Source organism: Microcaecilia unicolor, chromosome 1 (assembly GCF_901765095.1).
Source record: "Microcaecilia unicolor chromosome 1, aMicUni1.1, whole genome shotgun sequence".
NCBI lineage: Eukaryota > Metazoa > Chordata > Amphibia > Gymnophiona > Siphonopidae > Microcaecilia > Microcaecilia unicolor.
Window position 1 is genome coordinate 702,620,664 of NC_044031.1, and position 24,271 is coordinate 702,644,934.

At 44.7% G+C, this 24,271-nt stretch overlaps 1 protein-coding gene across 5 annotated transcripts in view; it reads left to right on the plus strand.

The window, feature by feature from the left end:
* Positions 1-24,271, plus strand: part of SLTM (SAFB like transcription modulator) — a 230,789-nt gene that overhangs the window by 191,469 nt on the left and 15,049 nt on the right. For 3 of the 5 annotated variants that reach the window (XM_030188772.1, XM_030188779.1, XM_030188785.1), the window contains 3 exons: positions 13,239-13,589; positions 15,135-15,249; positions 20,831-20,988. In XM_030188772.1, the coding sequence (XP_030044632.1) occupies positions 13,239-13,589; positions 15,135-15,249; positions 20,831-20,988 (624 nt within the window). The remainder of the gene's footprint in view (positions 1-13,238; positions 13,590-15,134; positions 15,250-20,830; positions 20,989-24,271) is intronic. The other 2 variants (XM_030188798.1, XM_030188794.1) reach the window with 1 other exon arrangement.

The following is a 24,271-nucleotide window of genomic DNA, read 5'->3' on the forward strand; positions in this document are numbered from 1 at the left end:
CAGGAACAATTTTGGCATAAACATGTGAAGTATCACAAAGGCATTATAATGTTGTTGAATGGATAAGACCTTTGAGGACGGAGAATAAATTGTGAACCTGCGATGAAAGCAATTTTGCTAAAGACCACTTGCACAGCTAGCTCTCATTGATATTACGTCATGTAGAATACATGATGAGAACAGTGGATTCATTTTAAGAGTATATACGCAGGCAACAATTGCTAGTAACATCACTTGATTAATGCACACTGGGGGCATTAGTGTGCATATATATGAAGAACACAAGTGGTGCAACGATGGTTCTTGACTCTTCACTGATTGAAGTTGTCAAAAATCCAGAGTAGTGGGACTGAAAGAATTACCAAACGATAGTATAATAGAAATTTGTATATTTTGAATGTAATTACTGAAATATATTTGAGTACATCATATTTTATTTATTTAGATTTTGCTCACACCTTTTTCAGTGGTAGCTCAAGGTGAGTTACATTCAGGTACAACAATGGATATTTCTCTGCCCCAGGAGGGCTCACAATCTAAGTTTGTACCTGAGGCAATGGAAGGTTAAATGACTTGCCCAAGATCACAAGGAGCACCAGTGAGATTTGAACCGACCACCTCTGGATTGCAAGACTGGTGGCTCTAACCACTAGGCCACTCCCTACAGGAAAACCACTATAGTTTTCCTAAATATTGGTGTGCATTAAATTTTTATACTGCCAAACCCTTGACTATTCTTCTAATATTTGGAGATCCCTTACCATGGTTTCTACTCCGAGTGCATCCTTCTTCCAGTTCTTTGGTCACCCAGTTGAACAAGTCAATAAGATTTGTTTGGCAGGATTTTCCTTCGGTAAAGCCATGTTGCCTTGGATCCTGTAACCTGTTGGCTTCTAGGAAGTTTCCTTCAGCGACTCCATTATTTTCCCTACCACCGACTTGAGGCTTACCACTTCCTCCCTGTCTCTGCTTTTGTGAAGATGAACCACATCAGCTCATCTCCAGTCCCAAGAAACTTCTCCTGTCTCTAAAGATCTATTAAATAAATCCCTAAGAGGTTCCACCAGGACGTCTCTGAGCTCCCTCAATATCCTTCTACTAACCTATAAATGTATTCACTCTGCTGCTCCCCAGTATCTCTCCACACTCGTCCTTCCCTACACCCCTTCCCGTGCACTCCGCTCCATGGATAAATCCTTCTTATCTGTTCCCTTCTCCACTACTGCCAACTCCAGACTTCGCGCTTTTGACTCATAACCACTTGTAACCACTCGCCTCCTCTCCTCCTTCCTGTACACATTAATTGATTTGATTTGCTTACTTTATTTTTTGTCTATTAGATTGTAAGCTCTTCGAGCAGGGACTGTCTTTCTTCTATGTTTGTGCAGCGCTGCGTACGCCTTGTAGCGCTATAGAAATGCTAAATAGTAGTAGTAGGATCCAGAGAAGGTTTTTTGAGAAGTGTGAAGGCATCAGGGATAGTTGCAGTGGAAAGTGACAGATTGAGGATATGACAGATGAAAGGGGTGACAGCAGGAGAAATAGTGTTGAGTAGATGAGTGGGGATGTGGTTAGTTTTGAGGATGAAAGAAGTAAAGTTTCTTTAGTGATTTGTGAAAACAAAGAAAAGGAGGCAGGGGTTAAGAGGGTTGAGAGAGTGGACTAAGGGAAGAGAGGGTGGAGGAGAGCTGGTTGCGAATTCAAGTGTAATCTTGTTAACTTTATTGTGAAAGTAATCAGCCAAAGTCTGGGGAGAAAGTGAATGGGGAGTTGGAGGAGAAGGCACGTTGAGGAGAGAATTTAGCATGGCAAAGAGACGTCTAGGGTTAGAACCAATAGAGTTAGTCAATTGGATATAATAATCCTGTTTGGCAAGTTGGAGAGCAGATTGGAAGGAGGTCAGCAAGAATTTGAAGTGTATGAAGTCAGCATGGGCATGAGATTTAAGCCAAAGCGTTCAGCAGAGCGGGCACAAGAGCATAGGTAGCGGATAGTAGGGGTCAGCCAAGGCTGGGGTTTGGTATGTTTTACAGGACGAGACACGGGAGGAGCAAGAGTGTCCAGAGTAGATGACAGAATAGTATTATAGGAAGAGACAGCCTCATTGACAGACTTGGTAGATATAGCAATAGATAAAAGATTAGAGATACTGGAGGACAGGGTAGAAGGGTTAATAGCCTGTAGATTCCTAAAAGTGTTGGTTAGAATAGGACGGGACTGAGGAGGAGGGTGTGTGTGAAAGTTAAGATGATGGTAAGATAGAAGAGTTGAGGCAAGGAAATTGGAGGGTGAGCATTTGGAGAAGAATCCAAGATTAAGACAGTGGCCATTCTGGTGAGTAGGGGTGGTGGAGCACAGTTGAAGATTGAAGGAGGATGTTAAGGCAAGGAATTGAGAAGTATAAGAGTTAGAGGGGTCATTAACATGAAAGTTAAAATCCCCAGGAATGAGGGAAGGAGATGAAGGTTCAAGAAAGAAAGAGAGCCAGGCATCAAAGTCAGTGAGAAAGGAAGAGGAGGATTTAGCAGGGGGTCGATAAATGACTGCTACCCGGATAGGTAGAGGAGCGAATACACGGATCGAGTGGACTTCGAAGGAAGAAAAGCAGTGAGACTGAGGTGGAAGAATGGGTTGAAATTTACAGGAGGGTGAGAGTACTAGCCCGACACCGCCTCCGCGGCCAACTGAGTGAGGAGTATGGGAGAAGAGATAACCTCCATGACATAGGGCCGCAACTGAAGCAGAGTCTTCAGGGTAAATCCATATTTCAGTTAGGGCAAGCAGATGAAGGGTATGAGAGAGAGAGATCATTGATGTAGGAGAGTTTGTTGCAGAGTGGGTGTTCCATAGAGCACAAGAGAAGGGCAGAGAAGAAGGGGGGTGGAGAAGAATATAAATAAGATTGGAGGTATCACGGTAAGGCTTGCATGAATAGGATGAGAGCTGATGTGGGGGACCAGGATTTGGATTAATGTCACCAGCTGAGAGTAGGAGAGGTATGACGACAGCGACGAAGGCGAGATGTATTCAGGTAAAAAGGCGAGGGGTGAATGGAAGGCAGGAAGTGTTGAAGGTTGAGAGCTGTGAAGAAGGGGGTGGAAAAAAGAGATGGTGAAGAGAGGGATAAGGAGGTGATGAATACAGAGGGAATACAATGTGTTCCTACGGTGGGAAGTGGTTTCATAAGGATGTTGAAAGGGGGCAGACTCAGGAATGATGTCAGGAAGTATTTTTTCACATAGAGGGTGGAAGATACTTGGAATGCCCTTTCGCAGAAGGTGGTGGAGTTGAAAATGGTAACTGAATTCAAAAAGGTGTGGGATAAGAATAAATGAATCCTGTTTAGAAGGAATGGATCCAGTGAAGTTTAGCAAAGATAAGAAATGAAAACTAGACTAGGCAGACTTCTACAGTTTGTGCTCTGATCATGATTAGATAGCTTCTGCTTCAGAAATTTGAGAACAAGGCCGATGCTGGGCAGACTTCTAAGGTCTGTGACCTGATTGTGGGTGAATAGATCTGGATGGGATGGAGTGGAGCTGTTCAGGTGCTTTGATGTTAATTTCAGAAATTTTAGAACAAGGACAGTGCTGGACAGGCATCTATGGTCTATGCTCTGAAAATGGCAAGGATAAATCAAGACCAGGTATACATAAGAAGTATCACATACTATCGTCTCTTACTATGTTACAATCTGGCAGAGGAACATCTATTGGTAGTTCTGGCTGTCATGTGTATATGGAAAACCTGGCTCAGTTCTGTCTTAGAACTTGACACTTGAAAGGGTGCAGAGAGTTCAAAAGTGCTGCATCCTGGTGGGCATCTGTACTTTTCCTGAGACTCATAAGCCTCAACTTTGTTAGTCTAGGTTCAGGTTTGGTGCCTATTTGAAGAATTTGATACAGTTGAGATGGCCCCTCCTTTCAAATCTGACCTGCCATTTTATCCTTTATGCAGAAGGGTCTCTAAAGGCCTGGCTCTAAAGTCTTCAGTTGCAGGTGGTGGGAATTTCTTGTTCATGTGGGTCAGATTCAGGGCTCTGCAGTAGTCTCTGATCTGAATATGATGTGCTTGACTGATGTCAATAAGATCAGGGCTGCTGTTCCTCAGTGACACAATTTGGTTTTGAATGTCTTATTGGGTCTGCCTGATGAACTTTTTCACTATGCTTCGATTAAGGACTTGTCTGAAGGCATTCATCTTGGTGATTGAGGATAGACAGGCTCTAAATACCTATATTGTAAACAAACAGAACCTCAAAAACTCCAGACAGCTGTGTAGATTTTTATAGTGCTATTATATCTAGAGTTCCAATCCTATTGTTGGTTCCTGTCAAAAAAGGTTTGAGGGAAAAAACAGTATTAAAAAGTCCACAAAAAAAGGGGGGGGGGGGGGGGGGGGGGAGGAAATAACTGTTCCCAAAAACCTCAACCCTTTATTCAAACAATTAGAACTCCTCTAAAAAGTTATGTTCCATGTAATGTCAATTTGCATCCTACTACACAATAAAGAATAAAGAATACTTATCTTGCCATCTTCACGTCTCGAATCTCCTTTTAAACCCAAATATATGAGCAGACATTAATGCAAAGTGCAACATAAGTCTTTTTATTCTTTATTTTGTACCAGGTGCTAATTGACATTACATGGAACATAACTTTTTAGGTATAAAAGGATTTTCACAGAGGAGAAGGGTTGAGTTTTTTGGGGAATGGTAATTTTTTTCTCCCTTTGTGGGGTTTTTTGTACTGCTTTTTTTTCTTCAAACCTTTTTCGCTAGGAACTGACAATAGGACTGGGATATTAGATATAATAGCACTGAGTGCTCTTTTGGTGTTTTGAGGTTCCATTTGTTTATAATTTATATAGAGCCTCTTGTGTCTATCCTCTTAATTAGCAAACTATATTAGTTATGTGATAGTTTTGCAGTTTTCTACTTCCTACAACATAATTCATCTTGGTGGCCCATTTACTTGCTGCTTTTCAGAGCGGCAAGCTTTGACATGCAGAGTTCCTTATCTGCTCTTTTTGCCAGGTGTAGTGTTTTGCCCAGTGGTATGCATCTCCCCCTTTTCATGTGACTCAGGTTGTCATCTTTCTGATGTTCTCCAAAGAGTTTATTGCACAAGCTGGATGTGTGATGAGTTCTCTTGCACAGTCTGAAGGTTGCAAACTTCTTTCTGAAGTTGGATCACCAGTTAATCTTTTCATGGGCCTGATGGAGAAGCTGCTTCAAGAAAGCTTTCTTGGCCTGCTGGTCACCATTCCCAGTCAGTTCTTTTCCATCCCCACCTATCCCCATACATACCTTTCCCATCCCTATATTTAACCCATATTTAAAAGGCTTATAAATTCAAACAAAACATAATGCATCCTAGAACTTTGTTAAAAATTTAGCATATTTAACAAAATTTGCTTTAAATATGCAAAACAAAAATCATTATTTTCTTAACTCAGTCCATTTCAAATCTATCAGTCCATAATATTCTTCAGTCCATTTCAGACAATGTAAAAATAATAAACCATCCACAGAGACAGAGCTGAGTTCCGTTCTGTGTTCCTCAATTGATTGCTCTGATGATATTCTGGTGGCCTGAGTTTGAAGTAGAGGTGTGTACAGGAACATAATCTGGTCTCCATCATATTGCTACTGTCCACTCTTCTTCCCTGCAGATTTCCTGTTGTCCTTGTCCATGTGCACACCTCTATCCTGGAAGTTATTAATGGTGTTTTCCTGTGTGTGTGTTTTGTTGCTCGGCAGCAGACTTTGTTTTCTGGTTGAATGTGTGTGTGTGTTCCTTTTCCCTTAAGTTCTGGGGATTTGGGAGTTTGCCATCCGTTTCCTGTGGTTTTTTGATGGGTGGTTTTTGATCAGTGTTTTTTTGTTGATTCATATTAGGCTTTGATACAAATTAATGCTTTCTTGTGGGCACAGTACCTTATTGACAGTGATGTCACCACTAAATTGTGTGTTCTGCCTCCATCTGCTCCTGCTGGCAAGGTAGTATAAACCCATTCATCTGGACTAGTCTAGCAAGATTCAAGGAAAGGAAACTAACAGGTAAGACTAAATTTCACCATCTTGTATTTTATCAGCAATTCCATTGATTTACTCGCCATTGAGGTTAGAATAACTAGTCCTGTAATTTCTCCCCCTCTACTTCCATTTTTTTTTAAATAAAGCCAGACCTGCCTGTCTTGTGTCTGCCAGAATGGCCCTTGGTTCCTAGGTTCTTTGTGTTCTATCCAGCCCAGTTGTTTGAGGTATTAGCTAAACTAAAAGCAGTCATTTGAAAATTGAGGTTGATCTTTTGTGACTTTTTTGTACTACTGGCCTTTCCTCAGTGACAACCCAATGGAAATTTGTTGATCAGATCCACTTTTTCCTCATCAATCTTTATTTCCTTCCTATCACTATGGCACTGGAGCACTTTTCCTGACTAGCATGGGGGAATAAGACTTTATTTCCTTCCTATCACTATGGCACTGGAGCACTTTTCCTGACTAGCATGGGGGAATAAGACTTTTAGTTGTAAGAAATAAAAAATCTCATATCATTTCTGCACACTACTTTTTTAGTTCCTCCAGGTTTTCCCATCTAACTACGTCTCATTGATGTATTTTCTCCCATTCTCCAGCTTGACAATTATCCTTAATTCCTGGGCCCTCTTCATTTTCATCCTCATGTTCTAATACTTTCTTCAGCACACTTATCAGAAATATTCTCCATATTTGTTGATTTAAACAGTAGGTTAACTATCACTACTTTTTTTAAGGGGTGGGGGGGGGGGGGGTTCTGTTAAGTTTCCAAAACAGTTCATTACAGAGAAAGCAAGATCCCTCCCTATGTTCAGTCACCACAGCAGGGATGTCCTAGTAATCACCTGAACTTTTATAGCAATTTGACGATGGTCTTAATTTAAATCTGCTTCTTCATCTTGTGGAGGTCTATATATCAAACCAATATAAATAGATGTTAGATCAGCTTTGTTCAGGTTAATCCAAAGTACTGCATCCTTGCCACATAAGCTCTGCAGTTCTGTTTTATATTACTAATTTTTATATAAATACATAGTGATACTGCTCCTCCCTTAAGATTGTAACCTAGTGTAACTATTTCCTAGTTATGAGTCTCAAGTATTGCTAAACATAGCTTTCCAGTTGCCTTTTATGCCCATTTCTATTAGTTACATATTTTACTGAGCTTAGGACCGCTTTGACCTGTCTCTTGTGATCCTAGTTTAAAGCCCTCCTCATTAAGTTAGCTGTTCTGTTCTGGAAAACACATAATTTCTGCTTCAGTAAGTGGCTGGAATCTCAACTCAGCAGACCTGAGTATCCCATGGTGAAGGAAACCAAAGTGCTCAACACATCTAAACAGCCATGCATTAATCTCCAGAATGCAAGTTTCTTCTTCAGCCTTTGTCATGTGGGAAGATTGAGGAGAATACAGCTTGCTTGCATGCCTGCCTGCTTCTCACTGCCCCATATCCAGCAGCAGCAGCTTTGGTGCTAACATGGGTGAACAAAATAATCCATGTCGTCCCACAGATCAATTCAGAGACTTGCGGGTTATACCTGTCTACTAGCAGGTGAAGATAGGGAACGTCGGAGCTCTGCCACATAAGACCCTGTGCAGCAGCCTTGCTCTTGGTATCCTCTTTAGCAGGAGGATGCATATAACCTGTGCATCTCATGGTTGATACTGGTACTGGCTCCTGATGGAAAAAAAAACAGTTTGGGGGGGGGGGGGGGGAACAGAGATGAGTACAAAGAGAGCCTGACACTGGCTAAGGCCACTTTAAAAGAGCCAGCAGTGCTGTTTGGCACTTAGGGGTTGGATTGTTATAAACCACTTAGTCCCCTGTCAAGGATCAAATGCACAAAAAAAAATATATTTTCATTTCTCTGCCTCTTCTAACAATTGGGTCAATGAACTCTTCTAAACATGAGTAACTATATTTCTGTGCTCTGCTCTGAGGGCCACTCTTCCAAAACAGTTAAGCACTGCTTCTGGTGTGGGAACTGGAGAACAGTGTAGGGGACTTGCAGCATGTGTACTCTCGCCTCTTTGCATAGCCTTCCACGGGCTGAAGTTTCTGCATTGGCCATCTCGGGGATATCAGCAGTCTCAATGGGGGCATGTTTTGGCGGGCTCTGTGGTTCTTCCCTCATTCTGCACGTCAGCCGCTATCTTTGAGGTACTGACACACACTTAGTCCGAGCTGCATGTGGTTTTCCCTCCAGCTGACCAGTGTTCTGTGTGGTCTCTACAACCTCTCAGTGGTGCAGATTTGGGTGATTTTTCTGTGGTGGCAGCTGAAACCCCTTTCTCCATGGAGTGAGTTCTTTTGATGCACCAAACACATTTGTTGAAGAGACCACTGGCCTCCCAGGCCTCCTTTGCTATCCTAGGGGGTTCTGCAGATCGAACTCCCAGTCCTCTTTTGCTACCCTAGGGGTTTCTGCAGATCAGTTGACAAACAGCATATTTGGAGAACCACTAGGAACTGGATGAGGTATCCCTGGCATTGGAGTGCTCGGCTCATCAGGAAGGAGTTGCCTGCCTTAATTTCTAAGGTGTTGGAGATGCGTGATATTTCTTCTTCTGATCATCATCCCTCGGGCTACTTCGCAATCTGTGATGTCGGGTACTGAGCAGCCCCCTAGGGTTTTCCAAATTCATGCTGCAATGAAAGTTCTGATGTGTGAGGCAGGGCTGCGGATGGTGTGAGCTGTCTCATCTGTACCCTCTCCCGTTGGAGGAATTGGAGTTGCTGTGGCTCCCTAAGGTGGATTCTTTGGTCACAGCTGTGACCAAGAAAACTACCCTGCCAGTGGAGGGTGGTACGACTCTTAAGGATGTCCTGGACAGGAAGTTGGAGGAAATTGGTGTGCTCCTTAAAGCTACCCTTCGAAGTGGCTGCTTTGTGCCTGTAAGCCATGGTTTGTGGCTCTGATGTGGCTTATGCATGCTTAAGATGTTCCGTAAGGCTTCCTCTACTATGGAGTTAATTCAGCCCTGCCATCATTGGAGGTGGGATTGGTGTACTTAGCGCACCTATCATATGACCACCTGAGAGCTTCTGCTAAGGAACTCTCCCTTGTGGTATAGTACAGCTCTGATTCAGGGATTGGAATGCAGACATGGCATCCAAGTCTCAGCTTGTGAAGCTTCCTTTTTGCGGTAAGGTCCTCTGAGCTTGTAAAAGATGTGGGGGATTCCAAAGGCCAGCACCTGCCAGAAGATGAGCCAAAAGCTTCATTCAGTTCTTCAGTCTCTAGGTTCTGGGAAGCAAGACCGTACAGACCTTTCAGTGGCTATGATTCCAGCAGAAGCAGCAGCCCTTTCAGGGACAACAAACATGCTCTGACCTCCACCGTACAGACCTTTCAGTGGCTGATTCCAGCAGAAGCAGCAGCCCTTTCAGGGACAACAAACATGCTCTGACCTCCACTGCTTGGGCTGCTCCACCCACCTGTGCCTCCCAATTATGGACCATTCCTCAGAGCTCTCCATTGGGGGATGGCTGTCTTTATTTCTGGAGGAGTGGACCAAGATTACATCAGACCAGTGTGTCTTGTAGGTAATCGGAGACATTTACAAACTGGAGTTTGCTTGTCTTTTGGTGGATTATTTGAAGTCCTCATGCAAAGACCCCGTCAAGGTTCTTGTGGTTCCTTCAGATCTCATGCACTTGGGCACTATCCACGATGGTGCCCCTTTTGGAGGCAGGCTATGGCCACTTTATTTTGTGGCCCAAGGGATGGATAGTTCTCTTCATCCCATGCTCGACTCAAGAATGTCAACAAGGCTCTCAAGGTCGGGCACTTGCGCATGGAAAACCATGCGTCATTGTGTCCGTGAAGCCTGGAGAATTTCTGATCTCTGGGGGCTAAAAGATCTGGCCAATGCATGAGTGTTTTCCTTCAGTTCTTTGTGCTTAGAGAACACATTCAGTTTTGAGCCATGCCCTTTGGGCTCATGACAGCCCCATGAACCATCTCCAAGGTGATGGTGGTAGTCAATACCTTTCTTTGTCGAGAAGGCATCCGGGGTCCATATTTACCTGGATGATTGGTTGATTATGGCCTCTACTAGGCAGGAGAGTGTTCAAGTGGCAGGGTTGTTTATCTCCTTCACACACATGGGTGGGTAGTCAACCTCACCAAATCTCATTAGACTCCCTCTTAATCTGTCTATTATCTTGGGGTGATCTTTGATTCTCAGACAGGGGAAGGTTTTCCTTCTGGTGGCTCACTAGCTGAAGATCCATACTCAAGTATCCAACCTTCTCTGGCTCCTAGCTCTGCAGATGTGGGATTACATGCAAGTGTTGGGCTCGATGACCTTCTGCTATGGGCACACTTCACATGAGGACTCTACAGCTTTTGCTTCTCAGACATGCTTCAACCCCGTGGACTCCTTAGCTCAGGAATAGTCCCTCCTCTTTCAGTGGGTGGGGGTTCACCTTGCCCTGCTGTTGGCAATACACATAGTGGGCAAGCTGAATGTTCATGCAGATTTTCTCAGTCAGAATATATTGGATCTGTGAGAGTGGAAACTGCTGGGAGGCCTTTCATTGGATCATGGCCTGGTGGAGAGTTCTAGTGTTGGATCTGAAGGTCCGGAGGGTCAACGCCAAAGTTCCCAGATTTTTCAGTAGAAAGAAGCAATGCAGCATGCAGACTCTATTCTTGAATCGTAGCCAGCCGATGTGCTCCTTTTCTGCCGTGAACGATGGTTGGCTGGATTCTCGGCCACATCTCTTGTCATCTGGGACCAGAAGGCTGTGGTATGTGGACCTGTAATGGTTGCAGGTTGACAGCCTCCTTCAGCTATCGGGCCGAAAGGGTCTCCTGGTGCAGGGCTAGTGATCATGGAAGATCCCTCTCCCTTTGGTCTTACATCCTGCTATTGAGGAGTCGAAACTGAGGAAGAAAAGTAATCCAGAGAAGGTAATTACTACGTTACTCCAGGCAAAGAAATAGGTGACCTCTGTTGCTTATGAGAGAGTTTGCAGAATGTTTGAGGCCCGGTTCGCTTCCAGGGATGTGATGCTGTTGTTGGCATCCTCTGCTCACATTTCGGTATTTTGGAAGGACAGTCCTGACACGAGTTTGACTTCAGTTCCCCTGAAAGTTCAGGCGGCAGCCTTTGCTTGTTTTCAGGGCTGCATCCAGAAGTTGTATTTGGTGGCACATCAGGCGTGGTTTGGTTTTGCGAGGGGTTAACCATCTGCATACTACTACTACTACTACTTAACATTTCTAGAGCGCTACTAGGGTTACGCAGCGCTGTACAATTTAACAAAGAGAGACATACCCCCAGTCTATCAATCTGTCCATCTTGGCAATCTTACCCGGGTGCTTCAGGCTTTCCAGAGGGGTCTTGTTTTTGAGCCCTTGGATTGGCTCTTCTTAAAGGATCTTACACTGAAGACAGGTTTTTCTCGTGGCCATTAGCATACGTTGGTGTTGCAGGCACCATGCTGAGGTATCATGTCAGGGACCCTTTCCTCTGGTTTACAGAGGCTGGAGTCTCAATCGGAACAGTTCCATCCTTTCTGCTTGAGGTGGTCTCTCTTATTTAAATCAGCCGATTTCCCCCACCCACTGGGACAACTACCCAGAGAAATTTCATTCTCTTCGCTGTCTGGATATGTGCAGGACCCTTGTCCAGTACTTGGAAGTCACCATTGAATTCTGGCACTCTGATCATCTTCTCATATTGTTTGCTGGCCACAATAAGGGTAACCAAGCTTCTAAAGCTACTATTGCATGGTGGCTTTAAAGCCATCTCTTCTGCTTACTTGTTGACGGGTAAGACCCTGCCTTTGCATCTCAAGTGCATTCCACAAGAGCACAATCGTTTCTTGCAAAATCAGTCTGTTTCCATTGATGAGATTTGTAGGTCAAGTATTTGATTCTCAGTTTACACTTTTTCAAATCATTACCACTTTGATGTTTTGGCTCAAGGTGATTTCACCTTTGAAGCCTCTGCTTGTTGTAGGGACTTCAGGTCCTACTCTTCTTGAGGATTGCTTTTACATCCCGCAAGTGTCTGGATTGATCTGCGGGACGATGTTAGTCCCAACAGGTTAATCCAGTGGCCCATCCTTTTATCTTCTTGGTGATGCTGCTTGTTGTCACTGTAGGCCAAGTTCGCACTGTTGGAGCTTGATTTATTCAGTTGTTTCTTAACAGAGGCAAAAGATTTCTCTTCCTTCTATCCTTACTGCTCTGTTGAAAATACTGAAAGTGAGGATGCACCACAGCGTCTTATGTGGCAGAGCTCTGGTGTTCTCTATCTCCACCTGCTAGTAGATAGGCATAACCCACAATTCTCTGGATTGATCTGTCGGGACTAATGGAAAGGAAATTCAGGTAAGAAACTAATTTTTTCTTGATTAGTAGGCTTGATGCATCTCGGCATTCTCTCTATAATGTCTCAGACAGCAAACCTCCCAGGACATAGTCCAGTTGACAAATGGATGCCTCTATGCCCCTCAGAAAGACGTCTCCAACCACCACTACTGTTTTCACTTCTAGACACAGTTGTTGCCAAGACTGTGGCTTTGGGGTTTGCAAATTGTTTCCTCCGTTTTCTAGGAAGATTTTTCCTCTTCGCTTCCAGAACTTCACACTGGTTTTTCAGCTCAAGTGAAGGTGAAGTCGGGATGTAGATTCTACTGGCTTTGGGTAATCTGTGTCCAGCTGTCAGCTTGAGGTCCAGGTTCACCATCCTTTCTGCTGGAGTGTTCCATCTTAGATGTCTCAAGAAGCATTCCATTGCTGTAGCCCTTGTGCAGATGTTTTTCAGCCTTGCCATCTCTGTTCCACCTGTTTCCTGAGGGAGTAGACCTGCAGACATCTTTCATACTGAACTGGTTTCTCACTGTGGAACGTCTATCTTTAAAAATCCTCAACCTTCTTTTATTCAAGTGAACAATAACAGAATTGGTGTTTACCATTGGTGTGTGGGGGTTTTGTTGCCTTGTTCAGATTTCTGGACTTGGTTGACAAGCGTTGTGAAACACATACAGCACCTAAACCTAATTGAATGTTGAGATTTGAAATATGGCAAGAAGTCATATTCTCTGTGTGCTGTACATAATCACAGGACATTTCATATAAAAAAACAATGCAAAGAAACCATTTCATAGAATGCCTATTTCAGTGGCTCATAAAATTTTGCCAAGCTTGTGCATATATTTATGATGCTGTTTATCTGTTAGGCGGGAGCGTTTTATCAGTCCAGAGGATGCAAAAAAGGCTCGTGCAACTGGACGAAGAGAGGAGGCAGGGTTTGAACGCTTTGGCAAAAACTTCAGTGACAGCAGGAGAAATGATCCTCCGCAACCAAGAAGTGACCCTGACAGGCGGGAGGTGAGAGAGACAGATGATAGACGAACAGTGGCAATTAATGAAAGATCGGGAACCAACAAAGGGCAAATTCATGAAACAGGAAGAACGAATAATCCTGAAAAACCACATGGTCGTCATTCGCGGGAAAGGCGATCCAGTGCTACAAGACAAGCAAACTGGAAGAATGAAAGTGGAATAACCACAGAGAAACGGGATATTAGGTAATTAAACAAACACAAATTTATCTCAGAAGCTACCTATATCTACACCAGTTTTAATCCCTGGAGAAAAGGGTGGATGGTGGAACTGTTTGTTCCTGAAATGGATTCATCATCTTTTGGGGTCTTGACATAACCTACCTTCATTTGATATAATTTTGCAGTTATTGCACTTGGAAATTTGATACATTGTCATAAGACCATTTAATAAAACTGAGGTTACAAAACATGTTGAAAAGCTGACTAAAGTGGTAATGGTCATGATGTATAACTAAGAAGCTATACTGACAGTGAGTAATATTTCACTTCATAAGTTGATCATTCTGCATTGTGCAGTGATTCTCATTTGGTCATGTGACTTCAGGCCTACCACCACAGCTTCTCTTCCCCCCCCCCCCCCCCCCTTTTTTAGGGCTGCATTTTGATGAAAATTTATAACTGCGGCTAGCCGCACGCTTACATTTTTTAAAATCGCGATTAATCCCACAATTTGGTGGGATTGTATTTACTTCCTATTGCGGCTCCTTGTGACTCTCCCCCAGAAACAAAATAAATACATGGATATAATATGTAAACTGCTTTGAATGTAACAGAAAGGCGGTATATCAATTCTCATTCCCCCTTCCCTTCCTCCCACTCCCAGATCCAACATGTTTCTCTTCCTTCCCTCCCTCTCCTCATTTCCCAGATCCATTATCTTTCTTTCCTGAGGTCCATTCTCCCTTTTCCCTCCCTTCCTCCCATTGTCCAGCACCTCTCCCTCCCTCTCCTCCATCTCCATGAGGACCGACACAAACTTGGTGGAGAGCCGCACCAAGTTCTTCTTGTGGCTGCTGGAGCTCACTGCCTTGATCAGTTATGCTCACAGGTCTGCAGCTCACTTCCCCCTTTTAGTCCCCCCCCCCCCCATGCCAGTCTACCATAAGGGTTGGTTGTCTTTTGGTCCATGGAAGTGCCAGCATTGCACATATATGCTGCCTGTAGTGTGCCCCAAAACATTCCTTCTGACCTGTCCTGCCTCCTCTGACATGAGAGGGATGCTTCAGAGGGGAAGTTTTGGACCAGTCTGCAAGCATCATATGTGCAATGCTGCTGCTGGCAAGCATCAGTAGAAGACCACCTTTAAGGTAGATTGGCGCAGGGGTGGGGTGATGTTGAAACGCGGGTGGGAGGAGGAAAGATGTCAGATTGCACCAAGAACAGTGGTTGGTAGTGGAAGAGTAAAAGATGTCTGAAGGAGAGAGGAGACGCTGCAACGCAATCCAGTTTTTTTAATCGCAGTTGATCAGTTCATTAATTGCAGAGTTAACTGCAATTAAAATGCAGCCCTACTTTTTATAAGTTCAGACCTTCACACCCACTGGAACAGGATCTGGGCTTGAGATAATTGACCACAATATTGAATAAACTGTAGCAATTCGAATAGTTCTTAAGACTGTTCTGCATGTTTTCCCAACTAGGAAACCTGCAGAGCTTTAATTGAAGTTACAACTGGTCTGATACTGGCAACACTAACAGACTTGTTTAACATGTTTATTCTCTATACAGAAGTGAGAGGCCAGAAAGATCTGGAAGAGATACTGGGAGTCGTGGCAGTGCATCTGGTTATGGAAGCAGGGAAGGAGAACGGGGAGTAATTGGAGACAGAGCAACAGGGGGACAGGTAAAGCAAGCTGAGTTGGTTTTTCAGTTTACTGTCTGGCTTGTTAATGTTATACATTGTGGTGACAACATTTGGGGATTACCAGGAGGAGTGGCAACTATGAATTGTGTAGAAAGTGTCTGGGACTACAATGGGCTTGTCCTAAGCCATAGAACATTGTTTTTGTGATTTCAATACATTACATTACACATCATTCTTTATTCCACAAAAGCCTATGCATTTCCATACGGAGCACAAAAGAGAGAAAAAGGAAACATAATTTGGGAAGTACAATCTAAAAAATCATATTTGGGCCAAGACCTGTTTGTTACTTTGACAAACAGGATGAAGCAAGCTAACATACCTCTTTTCACCCTGCTAATACCCATAACACCAAGATCCAATACACTACTCATAAATTGCATATCTAGTAATTAATGGCTGTGCAACCAATTAACCTAAGGAACCCATATTTCTTTAATTTTGGCTATAAAATTATTTTTCAGCACTGTAAGTTTGGAGCAAAAATTACTGAAAAATATTTGCAATCTGTAGTGTCTTGAAAAGGGAGAGATTCCTGCTTCCAAGTCAAGCTATCTCTATTCAAGTAGTAATGCAGTGAATAAATGAGCCCCATGCCACATCTTAGAAATCATTTATAAGACAATCCTAGCTTCCTTGGAATAAACTCTCAGAAACCTAGGGTAACCACTGACCCATACATTCCCAATTCTGCTTCATGCCTGGGCATTTCCTACCATTTGTGGAGAAACGCTTTCCTGCCCATGTTGGCTCTAGCAATGTTAATGGTAGAAAAATTTTGTGTATTCTAGTAAAAGAATCTGTACATCATTTTAACCCCATTTTCAACCAGATTGGCTGAAATGGAGAATCTCACATGGAGGTGAAAGTTTTCTCCACTTCTCTCCTAGGTCTCATTCCTATTCAGCAGTATCTTCTACCCCTCCACCAGGGATGCATTTTAACAACCCAAAGACCTCCAAAGATCATTCTTCTAAGCTGATCAGCTTAGTACAGATTTGTTCAAAAGCAGTTTTAGGCTTTAAAGATATTATGAAAGAGCTATTTGTTTACTAACTGATCCTCACCTGTGCATGGATAGAAATCTGGGCTTAGCTGGTACTGTTCACTCAAATACGGGAACCTGTGTATCCCATTTCCCACCAGTTGGGCTAGACTACAGTGACCTTTATCTTCCCACCTCTTAAAAGCACCTCCCCATCTAATCTTAGGGGAACTCCTCATTGTACTCTATAAGGGTGAACCATGAATACACTTTTCCCTCTCACCAGTGTAGGCTTCTAGGTTCTCCAAGTCTTCAGAGTATGATGAATAAAATGATTGTTCACTACCCTTCTGAATTTAGGCAGTCAGTATAGATAGTGCAAGGGTGTACTATTTAAAAGGGTTTGTTTGATTACCACCCAGTCTTGGGAGGCATCCACTCAAGAATAACCTGAGTTAAGAGCAATCTTTATCACTCTGAAACAAGGGTCTCTATACTTCCCTGCAGGCTAGATTCAGCCCACCTATCTCCCCAGATTAAAATCTCATTGAATGTTCCAAATTGGAGTGTCTTTGGAGGGCACCTGTCTAGTCTGCAAATCTTACTGGTACCACTTGGAAGTTTAAGCCCCAATCCTCAACCTGGTCCAGTTTGTACTTTCCTGTGCAGCAGTTGCCGCATGGACACAAGTGACAGTTCAGGTGGGCACACATTCAAGAGAGTACATCATTGGTGGATGGTAAAGGCATCTCAAGTATATATTATGGACAGATGGTCAGCATATCCCACCTTTATGATCTCATTCGTGGTAGTTGTAGCACCAAATCCATTGACCTTCCAACAACAGAAGTGGCAATCAATGTCTGAGAAGTTGAACTTATAACTTTAGGGCTGGCTGTTAACATTTTTCAAAACTTATTTCTGTAGAGTAGTAGGTAGATGTTAATGTGAAACTGGAGCAGTTTAGCCAAGTAGCATTTTGGAAAATGTTTGCTGATGAAATCAAATTTTGATATGAGGAAAGCTGTCTTTGTTGTAAGTAAAATAGTAAATTACTAAATGAAGAACAGAAGCAAGATTGAGGAAGGGGGTAAGAGGGAAGGGACACACCCATTCCTTCACATCACCCTGTCATCTACTACCTACACTTCTTGCTCTGTTCAGTAGGGGGTGGATGCTGATGCCGGTAAGTGGAGTGGTGTGATGAAGTTGACAGTTGTCCAGGTTCTAAGAAATCAAAAATATTGCTGGCTGTGCTTGCCCCATCCCCCTCCACCCCCAAATGAAATTATTTGAAATATTCTATATTTTCATTATCTTAAAGTATGGAGGTGCACAGGCTTAAACTTCCCTGCTAATGGAACAAATCCTGATACAGTTGGAAAACCAGGTGGCAGTGTTTTCTTTGAAAAAAAATGTGAGGGATATATGTTCATAACTCCTTGCATAGAGGAGGACACTGAGGACTTAAGAATGGGCCATTCCTTCATGTCCCTACAGAATGACGGGTTATGTACTAGTATGCAAAAATGTTCTGTGCAGTACTTGTAGAGTTGGTATTTTCTCAGTCTCAGCAGGTGGTAGATGTGCTAAGCCTGGGTTAGTCGGAGAGCCTGGGAAGGATTGATTACTGTCTTGAGTATTTTCTTTCTCCTTGCATAGAGGAGGACACTGAAGATTTGGGAATGGACCATTGCTTGCTAGAACTGGTTGTCATTAGCTTAATTTCCAGAAGCCTGGAATGGGACTGTAGCAGAATCTTAGAACAGCATGAATGGGGTCTTAAATTGGGACACCCCAGAGATGTTTGCTAGGAAAGATTTTTGTTTTGTATTCTAGCATTATAGTGAAGGTAGACGAGCTGTGGAGTGTCATGGTTGTGATAGTAGTGGACCAAGAAAAGAATGGCAAGGACCTAGTTCACACGGCAGTGGATCTTATCTACTGAAGGAACCACTGATAATTTTGTTTGGGGATATTTTTCCCCACTGGATTGAGAAGCCTGACTGATCTATGATCTCTTCTCCTCCCCCCCCCCAAAAAAGTGAAAGAAGACTAGGGTCCTTGAAAGAGTAGCTTCCCTATTTCTCCAGTTTTCCTCAGGAACAGCCATGGGATGTAGGAAGCTCTTCTTGTTTGATTCCCAGCACTCAGATGGTAGCCTTTACCTAAAAGTCCAATTCCTCACACTACCAGCTTGGATATTGATGTCTGGTTAGTTTCTTCCTGTCTCCATCCAGAAATTGAGAATATACTTCGTGTAGCCAGGAAGTCATCCATCAAAGCTGTATGGCTTCAAGCGGAAGAGATTTTATGTTGGTGTGACCAGGAAGGCCCTGGACCCTTTGAGCTGTGCTTTTCCTTTCGTCTGTTTTTACTGAGTAGTTACTCCAGATGAAGATGTACTTAAGGCCATAGCAGCTTAACACCCCCAAGTAGAGAGTAATGCCTATCTCCTCACCTACTTATCACCAGATTAATGAAAGCATTCTGGTGTTCATAGCCTCTCCAGACTGGGAGCCTCTGGTCCTTGGGGATCTAATTGCATGCCATGCCCAACTCTTGTGATCCTCCCTCTGAGCCTTTCATTTCAGTGCATCTGAAATTCCTTACTTAGAGGGTTCTGTGCTTTACATCTTTTATTGGTATGTAGCCTGCAAGTATTCTTCAGCTTCATTTTTTACCCCTCAGAGTAGTCTAACGACCATACCCAAGATTATTACCCAAAGTATCTGCTTTTCACATACAGTAAAATTGTCTAGTTCTCTCACATTCTTTCCAAAGTCGCATGCCCACATAGGACCTCAAAGGATTTGGCCACATAATCTGACAACCCAGCTATTTATCACTTCTGTTGGAAATAAGCTGGGGAGAGTAATTGCAAAGTATACATTGGCTGGCTAGTAGTCTAGATTCTCACTGTTACTCTTGCAGGCCATTAACACTGGGTATGGTCAAGGCACATATAATGTAGACTATAGCTTCCTTAACTGCCAATTTATGTTTTAACGTTTTTTTATTGATGACACTTCAAATACAAACACTTCCAACAGTATGCAAATACTAACAATCCTATCTCAGATGACAAACCATCTCCAAGCATAATCCAATATTGAGACAGCCATCAAACCTTTAATTATCCCCCCCCCTCCTCAATCCCCACCATTCTTTGAATTTAATCAAGCTACTGATGCCTAGCTTTCTGCACATTTTACATGGCTTAACACACAGCATTGTGGGATTTACCATATAGCGGCTATGCCATCAAACTTGTTAACACTCTCCCCCCCTCCACCCCCGTGCCTCATCAGAATCTTATAAATCTGTCAAATTAGACTAACAAAACAGGCTCTTATAAATCAATGAATGTGATAATATATAGATCATCCCACATAGCCTTAGTGCCAACACCAACCTCTTCAAATCCCTCCTTCCCCCTAGACCCTCTGCCCCCTCTCCCCCTAAAGCTATCACATGAATCAGCAATTTAGTATATAACTTCTACCTTTATGTGGTAGGGATTTTAACTGCCCATATTTATATGTAGCTCATAGAACAAATATAGAGTAACAGAATGGGTTTGTCTTCTTCTTTTGTTGCCAGCTAAGGTCTTGAAGGAATAGTGGTTTTCATCAAGCAATACTTCAAGGGCTTTTCAGTTGTCTGCTCCCGTGTTTGCTCCATGAGTTGCCTTTATAAGACAAAAACCCATCACAAGGGAAGCCCTCAGCTTCGGATTCTGCACTGTTGTGGCTGATATCTTAAAGTGAATTTGCTTTCTTCTAGCAGGGCTTCTTTATAGACAGGATAAAGCAAACACACACCCACCCTCCATCCTGGGAAGTTAACCCCTAAACACTCTCTCTGTGGAGGAGCAGAAAGGCGCAGCTACTGTGTGAGAACTTGTGCGTATGTTCAAAAGATCTTTTGGTCTTGAGCTCTGAGAGACTGGAGTTTGATAATTTTGGATGTCACATATTGGCTTGTCTGATTTACCTTGTCATTTCTGGAGAGCCCACTGTTGCAGGTAAACATCTTTGATTTTACCACATAGCACAGCCATTACCAACCCATCATGTTTTCAGGATATCCACAAGGAATATTCATGAGTTAGATTTGCTTGCAAATCTCTCATACATATTCATTGTGCGTATCTTGAAAACTCAAAGGGGCTAGATGTGCCCTGAGGGACTGGGTTGGAAATGGCTGAATAACATTTTTAATGTGATTAAAAAAGGAATTGTCTGTTAATGCTGTGCATAGAATTTAATTCCTGTATTTCATCTCCCCGTGCTGATGAAGGGAAGGTAAATGGCTTGAAAGGCTGTACCACCTTTGCTGTTCTTGAATGGGTGTTGGTAACTTGTTTTCAATCAGGTTTATCAGTTTTCATGCTGCTGTGAAATCAACCAGTACAAGATATTTAACTTTGTGGAGGTGTACGACTTTTCCCAGAGCTGTTTAACAAGTCGCACAATTTTATCCGTTGATTTCAAGTTTATATACTGCATAGTTGAACAGTATAAAAGCATACAATAAAGGTATATTTGAGAAGATTTTCTTTTTGTATTCTAGCATTATAGTGAAGGTAGACAAGCTGTGGAGCGTCACGGTCGTGACAGTAGTGGACCAAGAAAAGAATGGCATGGACCTAGTTCACAAGGCAGTGGATATCATGATGCAAGGAGAATGGGAGATGGACGTGCTGGAGGCATGATGTCTCAACATTCAAGGTACAGAAGACATTTTGAATGTTATATTTTTAAAAGAACACAAGGTATCCACTTGCTATCAGTAAAACATGAACAGAGGATTGCATAAGAAAATTAAAAATAAGGAAATATTGAGAAAAATCATTTGTCCATTAACTCCTTTAGGGTGCCATGTTTGTTTTCTCCTCCTAAGCTAGAGTACAATTCAAATAAAGTAAAGTATGTGACGGTATAAATATGTGTTAGGCGGGGAGAGTCTGATAGGTATGGACGGGGAGAGGGATCTTGGGGTGTTAGTATCTGAGGACCTGAAGGCGACGAAACAGTGTGACAAGGCGCGGTGGCTGTAGGTAGAAGATTGCTAGGCTGTATAGAGAGAGGTGTGACTAGCAGAAGAAAAGAGGTTTTAATACCCCTGTATAAAAGACGTTGCTGAGACCCCACCTGGAGTATTGTGTTCAGTTTTGGAGGCCGTATCTTGTGAAGGATGTTAAAAAATGGAAGCGGTTCAAAGAAAAGCTACGAGAATGGTATGGGATTTGCGTTACAAGACGTATGGGGAGAGACTTGTTGACCTGAACATGTATACCCTGGAGGAAAGGAGAAACAGGGGTGATATGATACAGATGTTCAAATATTTGAAAGGTATTAATCTGCAATTCCCTATCAAGCCGATCAATCCATAGACTGGTGGGTTGTGTCCATCTACCAGCAGGTGGAGATAAGCAATCTTTTGCCTCCCTTTATGTGGTCATGTGCTGCCGGAAATTCCCCAGTATGTTCTCTATCTCAGCAGGTGTGTGGTCACAGCTCTGGCTAGGTCTCCAAGCCTAATTGTTTAGATTTTGTTGAGTACCTGGGGTTCTCCGAGGACAAGCAGGCTGCTTGTTCTCACGACTGGGTTGACGTCCACGGCAGCCCCCACCAACCGGAACAAAAACTTTGCGGGCGGTCCCGCACGCAAGGCACGCCCACCGCGCATGCGCAGCCGTCTTCCCGCCCGTGCGCGACCGTTCCCGCTCAGTCTTTTCTTTTCCGCGCTGGAGAGAGCCGTGTTCGTCTCTCTCTGTCAGCCCCGGAAACCGGACCGCGCCTTTGACGCGAGTTTTCTTCGTTGTTTTCTTTGATTGTTTTATTTTGTTCAAAAAAAAAAGAAAACTTTGTTTTTCCCCTCGTACTTTTAGCGGGGGCGCCTCGTTGTGGCCGCGCGGTCGATTTATTTTTCGAGGTGTGATTTTTTTTACCGCCACCATTGACGACTTTGACTTCGCCGACGCGATTTTTCCGTTGATGTCCTCGAAGGTCCCGAGTGGATTTAAGAAGTGTGGTCGGTGCAGCCGGCATATCTCTCCAGTGCCTTGGGCCGGAGCACGATACCAAGACATGCACCTTGTGTCTCGGTTTACGGAAACGGACACAGGTGGCGAGGCAAGTTCTTCGGGACCGTCTTTTTGGAACTTGCGCCGGCCCCTCGACGTCGACTTCGACGGCATCGGTGTCGACGGCCGGATCTTCGGTACCGGTACCGATGTCCACGAAATCGGCACCGACCCCAGGAGCACAGGTCCCGTTGGCCTGCCGGTCTTCCGGAGACGGCAGGGGTGAGCGGCCGCGTGGGCAATCGGCCCCGGTCACTCCCTCTACCCAGGGCCCTCGGGACCGAACCCTGTCGGACTCGAGGCCGAGGGGGATCTACCTCCTCCTCTTCGGTACCGCCGAGCGCCGATGACGGGCACCGGAAAAAGGCAAAAAAGCACCGTCATCGGTCGCCCACGGCGCATGTGGCTACCGGCTCCAGAGATGACTCGACGCCGAGGAAGCGGCAGCGCCGGGAGGAGCGTTCCCCCTCAGTGGTAGAGGTATCGCTACGTCAGGGCACCAGCACTTCGGTGCCGTCTCCTGGACCCGAGGAGATTCCGGCACCTCTACCGGCCCCCTCGCCTTTCCCGACAGCGGGCTTTGACGAGTGCCTCTGAGCCATCCTTCCGGGGATCCTGGAAGGGCTGATGCGCCAGACTGTGCCCCCCGGCGCTGTTGATGGAGGCGCCGGCGTGCTCTAGCCCGGTGCCGAGGCCTTCGACGCCGCTTGCAGTGCCGGTCTCGACCGCCACGCAGGTGGAGTCCCCGTTGATGGAGGGAGCTTCATCCCCGCCGGCGCGGGAGTCCACCGCTTGACAACGCCACCAAGGACTCGGTGCCTCGAAGTCGAGCCGGGCCCTGTTGAGGTCTGAGCTACAGGAGCTCATGTCCGACACCGAGGAAGAGGCCTCGTGGGGGAAGGAGGAGGACCCCAGATATTTCTCCTCAGAGGAGTCTGTGGGCCTTCCCTCCGACCCCACTCCTTCACCAGAGAGGAAGCTCTCGCCACCTGAGAGCCTCTCCTTTGCCTCCTTCGTCAGGGATATGTCTATCTGCATTCCCTTGCCCGTGGTCTCTGTGGATGAGCCGAGGGCCAAGATGCTCGAGGTCCTCGACTATCCATCACCATCTAGAGAGTCCTCCACGGTACCCTTGCACAATGTCCTCAAAGAGACACTGCTTCGGAACTGGTTGAGACCTTTATCTAACCCCACCATCCCCAAGAAAGCGGAGTCCCAATACAGGATCCACTCAGACCCAGAGTTAATGTAGCCTCAATTGCCTCATGACTCGGCGGTCGTGGACTCTGCTCTCAAGAGGGCACGGAGTTCGAGGGATACCGCCTCGGCACACCCAGGGCGGGAGTCTCGCACTCTGGACTCGTTTGGGAGGAAGGCTACCAATCTTCAATGCTCGTGACCCGCATCCAGTCCTACCAGCTCTACACGAGCATACACATGCGGAATAATGTGAAGCAACTGGCGGACCTGGTCGACAAGCTCCCCCCGGAGCAGTCCAGGCCTTTTCAGGAGGTGGTCAGGCAGCTGAAGGCGTGCAGAAAGTTCCTGTCCAGGGGTATATATGACACCTGTGATGTGGCATCTCGTGCTGCGGCCCAAGGTATAGTGATGCGCAGGCTCTCATGGCTGCGTGCCTCTGACCTGGACAACCGCACCCAGCAGCGGCTGGCCGATGTCCCTTGCCGGGGGGATAATATTTTTGGTGAGAAGGTCGAGCAGTTGGTGGACCAACTACACCAGCGGGAAACCACCCTCGACAAGCTCTCCCACCGGGCGCCTTCAGCATCCACCTCAGCAGGTGGACGTTTTTCCTGGGCCAGGCAGGCTGCGCCCTACGCCTACAACAAGTGTAGGTACACCCAGTCGGCCCGAAGGCCTCATCAGGCACAGGGACAGTCCCAGCACGCTCATTCCCATCAACAGCG